This window comes from Solea senegalensis, linkage group LG6 (assembly GCF_019176455.1).
Source record: "Solea senegalensis isolate Sse05_10M linkage group LG6, IFAPA_SoseM_1, whole genome shotgun sequence".
Taxonomy (NCBI): domain Eukaryota; kingdom Metazoa; phylum Chordata; class Actinopteri; order Pleuronectiformes; family Soleidae; genus Solea; species Solea senegalensis.
The window spans coordinates 24288453-24301513 of NC_058026.1; the positions used below are offsets into that span (position 1 = coordinate 24288453).

The following is a 13061-nucleotide window of genomic DNA, read 5'->3' on the forward strand; positions in this document are numbered from 1 at the left end:
ATAGTTTTGTTCTCACCTCACTGGCGCTGAAGTAGCAAGTAGTGAAGCTTCAGCTTAACTGTCAGCCGAGCAGAGAGCCTTGCTGAAAGAAAACAGCCCTGGCTGGCCTTCTAGTCTGGGAAATGGTCTGTGGGCTCAACGGGGGGTTCCGACTGAGACTTCACTGCCTTCCCAGACCAGCTCGTTTGTGCTCGGATGTGCATGCTGCCAAAAGGGGGCCGTCAGTGTGTGCTCGGCACAGTGGGGAGCCCTGGAGTCCATATCCATCTCAGCAGCCTCCTCCTGGCTTCAGCCCCCACTCACCAGAGCCCTCTGCACAGATCAGCACAGCAGACTTAAGGCCAAACACATCATACTTTCCACTGACTGGATACAGATGTGTGCACGCCACACTCTCTCTCAATTTCTTTCTCCCTCTTATGCTCTCTTTCCCTTCCCTCTCTCTGTTACTCTGTTACAAATGGCCATGCAGTATATTCTGTACGTGTGTACACTGATGCAGACACATAACCCAAACACGGGTACACAAAAAAAATCTCACGCAAGTGCACAGAGAGAAAGAACGTTTAAAAATGCTGGCTCTAACTAAGTAGCCTTTAGGGAGAACAGAATGTTTTCAGAGAGATGGATGGGCACTTTTGAGGGATTGTGTCGCAACCCCGCCAAATCTAAAATGGCTGGATCAAATTGACTTCAGACAGATGAGGCAGTTGATGTAATATTCTGTGATGTGCATGCTAAAGAGGGGGGGTCTGCTCTAACCCATGGGCTGTCAAGGTCGTGCAGTGCTGTAAAGATGCAGGTAGTTGTTTGGTCGCCAGACTGAAAAATGTGACCTTGATTATTGACTGTCATGTCTTGTTTTATTGTTGTCCCTTGCCAATGCTGCTATAACGCTGTATTGCTTTCTTATGCGCTCTCTTCATACACAAAGGAAAGCTTATTCCCTGTTTTTTTTAGAATGTGGCTGTGATTACACAGAAAACAGACATTTACACACACAAGATAAATGTACCAGAGAAACTCTCCTGTTTTATTTCAGCTTCACAGGCCTCAACTAAAAGTAAGCTTAAGTCATTTTTGCTTTGTGATCTCTGCTGTGCTTGTAGAGGTTGGGCCGCAGATGGCAGTTTATTGTTGCAAATAGGCAGTCTCGAGGTTTTACACCTCAGGTCAATGAATGGCTGAGCACAGTAATTTCACCAAACACTGATTACCAGATGTTTTTCAAAGAACGGTGCTGGAATACTTATGAAGCCATCCTGACAGGCCCTTGTAGAATTTGTAATGCAATCATGCCTCTTTCTAATAAGACCAATTAAACAGTAATGGATGCCGGATATGAAGCCAACAACAATAATCGAGATACTAAAACATGCTCGAGTTTTTACTTCCATTGTTCTATTGCTTCCAGCTGGCATATCCCTTGATAGTTTTCACAATTAGGTGTGCAGAGATTGTCTTTTGCATATCTGTGAATACTGTAGTGACTTCGACATTCTTTGTAAATAATATCACATAACACTGACCTGTGGTCCCTTCAAGGCTCTCCTGAGGATGGTGGCAAACCTTTCCAGTGTCCGGTGTGTGGACTGGTCATCAAACGCAAGAGCTACTGGAAGAGACACATGGTCATTCACACAGGCTTAAAAAGCCACCAGTGTCCACTGTGCCCCTTCCGCTGTGCTCGCAAAGACAATCTCAAGTCCCACATGAAGGTGAGAGCATATCTTGAGATCATGTCTCTTGCTAATAATAATTAATAATTGTAGAGAAAAAAAAACCCCTGTCTCTTGTGTCTGAAATTGTCCTGTTTTCTTCAGGTACATCAGCACCAGGACCGCGGTGAGACGTTCCAGTGTGAACTTTGCCCCTTCACCTCTTCCCGTCACTTCAGTCTAAAGCTTCACATGCGCTGCCACCAGCACTTCCCCCGCACAGACGTCAAGGTGAAAGAAGAGCTCACCACCGACACAGAGGGCGAAGGCTCCCTGATGGACGACACCGGCTCCACAGACCTGAGAGGGCCAGAGGTGTCCCCGCTACACTCGGACACTCCACAGCAGACATCCCCTCCAGTCGAGGCTTCCTCCAATCATGTCCACATCAAGGAGGAACCACAGGAGAGAGACCTGTCTGTGCTCTCGCCATTTAGCATCTGCAGGGACCGTCCCAGCAGCAGTGCCAACTCCATGGACCTACCTGGAGTTGGTGTTGGAGTCGGGGTCAGATCCAGTCCTAGTGGTCCAACCACAGCCTCCCTGTTCAGCCCTGACATCACCACTAAGACGGCTACTGACCTGCTTATAAAGCTATCAGGTTAGCATGAATATTTAAAGTCACTTCAACTCTATTTGAATCTATTCTATCGTCTTATATCTGTGAATACTCTTGTAGTTCAAATGTTATCATCAAATATAAAAAAGCAAATACTTGTTCTACTTAAAGTGATGTGGTTTTGAGAAACGCAAGAGAAATAGTTAATTCAGAGACACTAATAGCTTGACTCCTGTAATCCATAATTATTTTGTTTATTGTACCATTTTCTCAACTTGACTTTGCAACTCCAGTCATCACAGCTGCACTTTTATCACAAGCATTTCTGTGCTGATCTGATGTTGTTTTTGATTCTTTCCCTGTCACCAGAAATAACATTCATAAGATGTGTAAACAGTCTTATGTTTATAGTTTCAGGTCAATGCCACAGTTCTTCTCTGTGAACAGATTTTAATGGTTTTTAAAACAATTAGATCTCGAAATGACTGTGCTGACAGTAAGGTGTCCTTTTACAATACAAGTTGCCATGTGATGTGAATGTTTTAGTTTTTCAACATAATGATGCAGCATTTTTTAGCTAAACAGTCATGCTGCTGTCAGGCATATTAGACCAAGGCCATGTTTAGATGCATTTCACCATGTTGCAAAATATCAAAGGATAAACCAGGAGAAAAGCAAGATTGATGGAGAAAGGTTGTCCAAGGTTCAGCAATGGGGTCGAGGCTATGGCTGCCACTCTTCCACTTAATGCTGTGTAATTAGATTGAGATCTTGAGTGCGGATGGGAGGAAAAAACCCTGGGAACATTAGATTAATTAAAAATTTATGCATAATTCATTATTAAAAAGGAATTCATAATTTGAAATGATTAGCGCCCTCAGCACCATCCTGTGACCCCGCCAGGATGCACAGGGATTGGGCTGGTTTAGTTAACTCCCCCTCAATATCGCATGCCCCGGCGCCACATGGATGCCTCCTGGGTGCCAGTTGCACTTCACTCCCAGACTGCACAATTAAGCCCAGGCAACTCCCAAAGGAGCCAAGATGGCTCCTCACAATGTCAGTCCAGTGTCACTTGGCGGACATCTTAGTCAGGGCATCATTCAAGGACAATGAGAGAGGATATAAAAACACCGGACAAGATGTTCAACTTGAATGCATGGTGATGGGGATTTCGTAAATATTGCGTCTTTGATCACAAAGTTTACTGTTTGTTGGGGGCAGGAGTTAAAGGTATGGGCTATGAGAATGAGGAAAAACTGGCCTCAGATCATGGTGAGACCATGCCACAGAGCAGTCAGAGGGTCAGAGAGGGAGAGGTGAGGAGGTTCCTCCAGGGACTTCGAGACTCTATTTCTTTTGACCTCTCTGCCAACCCAGATTGAGGGTGTACACGAGCAGCTCATCCCTCCTGCTTTTACACTGCTGTCTCAGTGCCTCAATCCCACAAGGAGGAGGAGGAGGGGTTGTATAAAAAGCTGGAAAGGGAAAGATAAAAAAAAAAAGACAGATAATGTGACAGCAAGCGAGGGAGAGGGAGAAAGCGGTAAAGAGGGAGTTGCATTGAGTTCCCCAGGCATAAAAAGCCACTGAACTCTTTCTGACCTCTGACATCATAAGCATATCATTTTTTTGGCTGCCCTGCTTCCCACTGAGTGTTATACTGATACCCTTTGATTTTTATCCTTGCACGCTGACACAACCGTTAGCTATCCAGTGTGATCCACATTTTGATTCAGAGATGAAAGCCACCGAGGCACTTTGAAATGCACAGCCCCTACCCTGTGCCCAGTGGACCCTGAGTTAATAATGACAGTGGGCACTGCGCACCCTCCAAACGCCAGCCCCACCTCCCTGCTGCGGTGACACAGGCACAACGAGCTTGACCCTGGCTGGGTGTGAATAATTGGCATGCAGGGGGTTGTGGGAGGTGTTGCATCTGTCATGATGCTTCTGCGGTTGTCTTATTTATCTTTGTCCTCTGAGAATATGCATGCAATGCTTTGCTACAGTCGGATGAAGCACAGGCAGAATTTTAACACGTGTAAACCTGAGAATTTTTAATAACCTTGTGGAACATGTATATTATTCTCTATCGTCATGTCCTGTTCTGTTATGATCTATTATTGTATGTTCAAGTTACACCATTTCTTGGTTGACTTGGTGAATGACACCTAAATACTGAAATGTCCCGTATTTAGCTTAGGCTCTTTTAGAATATTTTTTATTCAATCTGTAATCTTATGTCCCCCTGCTTTTCAGCTCTGCTTGAGCAGACACAGGCAGGCCTTTTGTGTGTGACCTCTGGTACATACATCCCCACTGCAGCCATCAGTATCACTGTCCACTGTCTAGCACACTGTCAGCTATTGTTGAGTTCTCAACCTGCTCCATGTAGCCCTGTACATTTTTTTTTCCTCCACGAGAAAACAGCAGCCAATTGTCAGAGGGGGATCAGGCCAGCGTGACAGAGGTGGAAAGCTAATGAAGTTATTTGACGGAAGCCCTGGCCGTGGAGTGAGAGGTGAGGCAGAGTGGACAAGCACCTGGCAGAGAGACAGATGAAGCACGAGAGAAAAGTGCGGCGAAAGAGAGACGAACAGGAAAGAGAACGGCAATAGACGTCGCGTTGGTGGCAGATGTCAGAAGAGTGTTGTAACATGGACACAAACTGATGGCATCGTCAACCCTGAGCTGGAAGCAGCTTTACAGTATCATGCACAAGGAGCTGACCCTGGCCTCAGTACACACTCACAGAGGCAGGAATCTAACAGAAGAGAAACCCAGTCACATAGAGATGCACATCTCCTCCTCAGATCTGTGTTCACTTCACAAGATCATCTGCCATAGACTGAATGTGCATGATGCCATTGTGATTGTCAAAATCCTAGTGGACAATAAGCTGAAGTATAAGATTGTAGGCTGATATTTTTTTCCTTTTGACACTGGTTAATGGCTCTTTATCTTTGAGCCATCATTTTATAGAAAAAAAAAATATGCCCATTGGATTAGACCACTTAATAATTCAGTGGCCTCTCTAATATAGATTCTGATTCTGAGTGGAAATACACTCTATATATAGCGATGATCCAAAAGGTCACCAGAGTGATCTGACTTGTGTGTGTGAGTGCATGACCTGTGGATGTTGTTGTTCTCATTAGGGTAAGAAGTGAGGAGAATTTAAGAAGCTGAGTTTGTGTTGGGTCTGTATTTTTCAGTGGTTCATATGCATCCCAGCATCGTATTGCATAGTAATGCAGCATGTGTTGTGTTGTATGTGGCTGTGCAGGTAAAAGGGATAGTGTATTTTTATGTGTGTTTGTGAGATGGTGACCAAGTGTGGTGTCCCTGTCTGATCCGACATGGCCCAACACGCTTCTAATTAGAGGACGTCCTTCCAGGTGCTGACCAGGTTATACTTAGCCTGCCCGCTGACATCTGACGGTATGACATTTCCAGCTGGTGCCGCGTGTGACCCTGCGCCACTGCCCCTGAACTTGAAGGTCATCCCCCACCCCCACTGCTCAGCCTCCTCTCTCTGCCCGTTTTGAACTACAGCCCCAGCCTGCCATGGTGTGGCACTGTGGCATCATGACACCGCATGGTTGGTCAAAACACCAGCACCTGTCCCCTTTTCATGCCCTGTATCCCCTGTCCCTGAGGCCTCTATCCCTCTGGCGTAGATCATCATTAATCAGAGGGGCCAGAGCTGGCACAGATTGATGATGCGAGCAGGGGGTGGCAGGCCCGTGGCTGTTAGAGATGTTAGGTGAGACAGTAGGGTGAGGAACAGAGCAGATCTCTGCTGGGTCAAGAGGAGACTGGTCAGCAGTCTCCTCAAGAGTGATGGCCTTTCTTAAATCCATGCCCTATGTGTCTACTAGTATGTAAGACTGAGAGTGTGCACATGGCATGGTGCACAGATTGTTTGAGGTGTCGGGGCTTGTTTTAGGAGATGTGTGTGTGTGTGTGTGTGTTTGCTGGCACATTTAACCTCAGTCAAATTTGTTTAAATCTGGGATGCACCAATCCGTCTTTTTCAGTCCTGATACCGATGCCTGGCCTTTGCATATCAGCTGATACCCAATACCGATACCATTAATAAACTGTCTACCATGTGGAAGAGACTGCTGAAGGCATCAGGCTCAACTTAAACATTACTTTTATATCTTTATAAAACATTCAAACATAAACAGGAATCAAACTCATTTGTTTCCATTTTGTGCAAACAGGAAATCAAAATACAATCCTATAACATTTAGCAGCTGAAACTGATGATAAATAAATAGCTAAACTAAGTCAAACACACACAAACAGAAGTCAAACTTATTTGTAAACATGTAGTGCAGTCTCCCACTACCCAGTGACCTGTTGTTACCCAGAATGTTCACTGAAGCATCAATGGCAGGTTCTTTCTCATGAAAACAAGCATTTCTGCTCCCTCCGGTGCGAGTCCTTTTCTTTCTCATCCACATTGAGCAGTATCTCACTTTCTACACTAGTGTTGCATTTATGCTGTCAGCTAGAAGTCTTTCCCTTCTTTGGGGTTTCATGCTTTTTAGTTTGATGCTTTTAGAGGAGCTTGATTAAGTCGGTAATGTTGTATTTTGCCGTGTTACCACCACGTCTTGTAACATTTACCTTGCAGATATTGCAAGTAGCCGTCAAACTCGTTGGCATGCCAAACGTAAAATAATTCCAAATACCTGATTCTTTAACTCGCTCCATGTTGTTGATCTGTGCTGCTGACACGTGATGCAGCATGCATTGCACTCACAGACATAGAGTTTAAGTGAATAAATTGGCATCATAGATCATCCCCATTATCCAGTTATCTGGTTATTTTGTCAACATCGGGGCCGATATTCAATATCAGTTTGCATCAGTGCATTCCAGATGTGTCTTTAGAGATGAATCAGTATCTATTTAGTGACCTCCTTACCTGTGGAACTTCAGCAAATATATTTTCTGATTTCTGTCTCTCCCACCTCCTCTTTGAGGAATAAGTGTCTTGCAGATATTTTTGTAATTAACAACAATCATGGAAATATTACGTATTTTAAGTGATGCCCTGTTGGGTAATGCTGCAGCCCTGTTGTCTTATTTATTCTGACTTAAAAAACAAAGACCTCTCAACGTTGTTGAGTCTTGCATACAATCTTGCTTCCCTATTTCATGTGGGCTATATAGATATATATGACAACAATGCATCATTATAATCTTACCATTTTAAATGTAAACACTGTAAATCATAGTCTGTGTAAACCGTAGTTTTTAGCACACGGTGTAGTGGAACGTGCTGGGAGACACAAAGACATGTGCATGGCCTGCTGTTCTTTTCTTGGCGGCTATCGGAAGTTGCTCCATGTCTAATTATTAATTATTCATCTAAGGCGGATTAAATGTGGCCCAGTTTTTCTTGAAGATGGCTGTAGAGCAGAGGGATGCTTGTGACAGTTCACTCCCTAACCTAAGCTGAGATGGTGGATAAGCTGATTGCTATCGGGTCCCATCGAAACAGCGGAATTGTTTAATGTTCTTAGTCTGAAATGGATTTGGAAGATGTCAGAGGTACAAAGGAACGAGACAAACCAGACTTAAAATGGACTGATGTGAAGAATAACGTGCACTGAAATGAATGGGATGGAGAAAGTAGCAATGTGAAGGACAAAGGAAGAAGGGGATGATGGGAATTTGTTGCCCTAAAGATGAAAGACGGACAGCAATGAGGCTTCACCTTGTGTTGACCTACACCGCGCGGATTGTGGAAAGTGATATTACTATAAGAAAATCCACTATGGTTCACTTTGTTGTTTCCTTTAATTTGAATATTTCTGCTGGTCATATGTCCTGTTGTGTGTGTGTGGATACAGTCCTTTATACTTATGTTAAGCTTTAAAATAAGCAGGTCCTATGACACATTAAATTTCACTTGTTAATGTTTTTGAAGTATTGATGACCGGTTGAAGGACCAGTAATATTTAGAACAAAATCTGTAACCCAGAAAGACAATGGCAAGCCTCCACATGATCTTGTGTTATTGCTGAGACATTCAGGCACCTTTTTAAAAGTAAGTCTTTTAAAAGGTACAAGGTCTTTCCTCCTCCTGCCCTTGACACAATTTCTCCTCTTCATGTCCTCTCATTCTTTTGGTCTTCTATCTCTTTCTCGTTGCAGCGGCCAACCAGAGGGAGACGCTCAAGTCTCCATTCCACCTGAAGGAAGAGCCCAAAGTAGAAGAAGCACTCAGCCCTAGACCATCCTCCCAGTCCATGAGCCAGGTCCATCCAAGCTTTCCTGGGTCATTTTGTCAGGACGGAACAACAGCGCATGCAGCAGTCAATGAGCGCTCAGGGCCACTGAAACCAAGAGAAGGAAGCCCCATGGCTAAGAACAGCTTGCTGAGCCAGGATATCAACGTGAAGGTGGCGTCCGAGCTGCTGATTAAGCTTTCAGGTAGGCCCTAGTTATGGATTTGTGCAATTTTTATTACGTTAAAGGGGAAATGCAAATCAGCTGTACAGCTTTCAGTGGTCATTATATACATAAATATTTCTTGTAATGAAGAGATCATGCATGTCCTATTTTTCTGTGTGTGTTGGTCAGCTTTTTTGAGTTTCAGCGCAGAAGGTTAGCTGTAGGCCAGAGGTTATGTCACAAACTGCCATAAAAGGGTTCTGTTGTTTTCTTCAATGGCACACCTAACCAAGCTAAAATTGGGGTCTTCTCAAAGGTGAACAAAGTGTACCTGTGTGGGGGAAAAAACAAATAGTGTGGAATGTTTTTTCTCTCTCTGCAGCCTCTGTACAGGGTAGTGGCTGAAAACTTCTGTGATGATATTCAGGTCGCTTGTCTTGACCCTTCATTTTCTGTCTCTCCCTCTCTGCATCAGGTTGTTCCACCTATTGTGGAACAAAGTGTAGATTCATTTTTATAGTCGCTGTTTTCTCTTACGTTCCGCTACAAAACACGGCAAACTGGCAAATAAAAACTCATCCCTTACTTGCTCTTTCCATGACAAATTTTCACAAACATCATGGCCTAACCTAGGGGGCGCCACTCTGGTCTCACAATAAGCTACTGCTGCATGATTTAGGCTTAAAATCTCCTGGTTTGAGTTCAGCAGGATTCTTGCTACCAAGTCCTCAGTCAGAGACTGACAGCATTGCTCTCAAGTTTGTAGCACATTGTGTGTGCATTATGCAAGTGGTGACCATTGCTTTAATGCTTTGTGCAACCATCTATTTTAGCTTGGATCTAAATCACAATTTAGTGCTACATCTGGTTCAAGTGTGTTGTGGACAGACTGTGGACTGCTTAAGTGTCCCTCTCAACCTTTTAGCCAAGTATTGTACATCAACAGTGCTAGTGTTTATGTTTTACCATATAATGCATGTGAAAATGTGATTTTCTGATTAACAATTAAATGCATTCATTACATCCTTCTTAGGTTTTTAACATTTAAGTTGGTCTAAAACCTAGTAGGCCTCATAGACTGCTGCTACTTTGGAACATGTACACATTTTGCTATACTGACAATAAGTATACATTCAAGTATAAAAAAAACATGAAGCAAATGGCAGCCTAAAGGTGGCACAGTGGGGCATTGCTCTGTCGGCGGCTTTTTATCCTGTGCCAGTGTGTATGCGTTGTTACAGACACCACACACCGATTGCTATTGTTCTCTCTGAGTCGACCGGTGTTCAGAGTGACTCATGTGAGCGGTGAGCTCTGTGGTACTACACGTGTGCTGCTCCACTGCCTGCCCGCAGGTCACGTTTCCCTGTGTGTGCGTGTCCTTTTGTGTGTGCGTCTGAGGAAGACAAAACTGACATGATTGCAACTTGAACAACAACAACAAACAAACAAACAAGACAGTGGCCTTTTTGTGTCATAGACATTGAGAGAATGGTTTGTAATTCCTTCACTATTACCTCTACCCTTTATTCATTGTTTCATTACTATTCCCTCGGCCCCCTACTTTTTTAATTTTAATTTTTTTTATTTTACTATTTCCGATCTATGGGTTATCCTGCCAGTTTTGGTCCTCATGCAGCATGGCCTGTATTTTTTTCCCTCCCATCACTTACACTGGCTCTGCAAGGTTGACCTAGGTTAGGGAAAGATGCTGCAGCGTTCATCCATCTGCTGGCTCCCGCTGCCCCCTCACATAGTCCTTGGAGTGCAGTGCCGTCCATTGCCATGGCAACAGCGGGGGTGGTAGATGGAGAGGACTGTCTAGAGTGACAGCCTTGACAAGAGTCTGGACCCTCAAATGACCCTGGGGGAAGGGAAGGAGAGAAAGTTGGTGAGAAGGACAGGAGAGATCCAGGAAAAGGTCAACACCATTACAGTCACGTGTGATTACAGTCATGGGGTTCAAGGGCATCTACATTATAACCTCTTTCTAGACTCTGATAAAGGTCAGCAACAGAATGCAATAACCCGGTGAGATTACTTAATAAGGAAATAATAGGGGAGCACAGCCTGAGCATTTTCTTTGTTAAAAACATTACTATTTGTCTATTAAACACTGCTTATTTCCCCATTCCTGCTCATCAGTACAGCAAATAGACAACCTAATTAAATTTCTGCTGCTCATCCTTCCCCAACCATGGCATTGGGCAGTCAGAACAAGTGGGGTTGTCATCATTACTGCACATAGTGCTGTAACACGAGTTGCATCATCCCTTTAACTAGGTCACTACTTCTTCTCTCCTTCCCCCTCTTTCCTCTCTTCCTTATCAAACACTGGCTGGTCGCGTTGAGTCGCCTACCTCCCCCACATCTGTTTAAAACCAGGCTGCCGGTGTCTGGGGGCTAATTACACCAGGCTAAATAGTCCCTGGCGCCAGCGGCTAACGTGTACGAGCAGATGGGCATTGGTGTTGCAGGGCAAGGGGAACATGGCGTCGCAGGAAGGGAGGGGGACAGGGAGGTGTGGGGCCCTAGGTGGTGCCCTGGCAGACTGGCATCGTGTGGATAACAGCCGTGCCACCCACTCACCATCCAACCACCCTCACTATAGGTGTGAAATCACACTTTGTACTGTACTTGCTTTACTAATTCGTCATTCCTTACAAATAGGCCTTCCATCTCTGAGGACATTTTACAGGCCCTCTCCCCTCTACAATGCCTTTTACCTCGCTAATAAAAGTGGCATTAAAATATTTGGTCCACTTAGGAGCAGGTAGCTGAAGTCACAACAACAAATTTTAGCTTATGAGGTTCTATTTGTTGACATTAATGAGAAACACCGCCTAAATTACACAGAGGCATAGGAACATATGCATCCCTCTATATCCACTCAATGTCCTTTATTTGTACCTGGTCTGGTATATAATCTGTACAGTGGAATTCCTCCTTAAATTATATTATGTCTTCTCATTGTGTCTGCTGGTTGCATAATGTGTTCATCTACATTTTATCATTACATTGTATTTTCTTTGCCCATTCCTTATTCACTTGAGTGTTAGCCTCAGACTATTCAAACCACCACAGTGAAACCTACACATTTCCAGTGCAATGATGCACCTTTTTTACTACTTTTAAGCACAATTTAAAAAAGCTAGTTGTTAATACAACACCAGCATCTTACCTCATAGAAGTCAGAAGTAACATGCTGACTCATTCCTCTTTCACACCATATCATAACTGTAAAGATGAAAGTTAGAAAAACATGTCATGCACTGCTTGTAGTCCACAGTAACATTTAAATTACAAAGAAGAGGATTAATCTTTATTTAGTATATAATTCCACTGTGCAACTTCTAGAATAAACCAAAAACTAAGCCAAGGAAGAACTGGCATTACAGTAACAAGTATATATAGCCTTTCTTCTTGTGGTTTGTAACTGAATGTAACGCTCATCATTTATCCTTACCCTCACATTAAAGGTTGCACTATTTACTCAATATGGCATTTCACAGCATTCTGTCCAAGCGGTTCATCATTCTAATTCACAACAGTGGCATTACTGTACAGTCTTACTTTATGTAAAGCTCTACTCTACTTTGACAGTGTCCTCAACATGCCCCCTCTGTGTGGCCGCTTGCTGACCTCTCATACTCCCACCCTCCCTACCTCCATATTCTGTCTCACTGCCTCCTCAACAAGGCGTATAGTTCTCTTTATAGAAATGCAGAGCTGATTCCTTTTACCCCCTTATGTATGTTTGTTTTATCAGTGTCTTGTTATATATGAGAGATGGTTGACAGAATCACTGAGGCAATCACTTACAGTCCTTTGTCATGACCTTATATGATAAAGTTTTAGTAGCCTTGAATCTGCTCTAGCTCGTGCCAAATGTTTTTGTTTAGGACTGCTTTATAAGGGCCATATCTGGCTCCGTATGGGCTATTTATCAAGCACACAGCTCTGAAGTCAGATGTAGCTGCAGCTTTGCAACCACTGGAAAGTCGAACTACTGAGGACGAGCTGGTCGAGGATCAATTGTAGCAGCAGCTGTCTGTGAAGTCTGCAGGCAAGGCTGCTGTGGCTCCCACATGACATGAAGTCTCCACACTGCAGCCTTTGAAGCGCCTGAACTCTTCACCCCTGTCTGAGCAGGTCGACTAGAGAGCAGGAGAATAGAGAGATTGAGAGAGGGAGGGTGAGGGAGAGAGAAAGGTGAGGTGGGGGCAGGGAAACAGAGATGTGGAATAACAGAGCATTGAGAGGGGTAGACTACGATAACTGGAGGGGGAGAGGTGGAGAGGTTGTCATTTAGGCTATAGCCAATCCTCATCTTTCTGTCCTCCCCCAGCCCTTCTTACTCATGCCGC

The 13061-nt window shown here is 44.1% G+C and overlaps 1 protein-coding gene across 3 annotated transcripts in view; it reads left to right on the top strand.

Annotated features, from left to right (window-relative positions):
* znf827 (zinc finger protein 827) overlaps window positions 1–13061 on the top strand; it is a 59192-nt gene that overhangs the window by 20506 nt on the left and 25625 nt on the right. For all 3 annotated transcript variants that reach the window (XM_044027912.1, XM_044027913.1, XM_044027914.1), the window contains exons 3-5: window positions 1546–1718; window positions 1824–2319; window positions 8455–8733. In XM_044027912.1, coding sequence (XP_043883847.1) covers window positions 1546–1718; window positions 1824–2319; window positions 8455–8733 — 948 coding nt within the window. The remainder of the gene's footprint in view (window positions 1–1545; window positions 1719–1823; window positions 2320–8454; window positions 8734–13061) is intronic.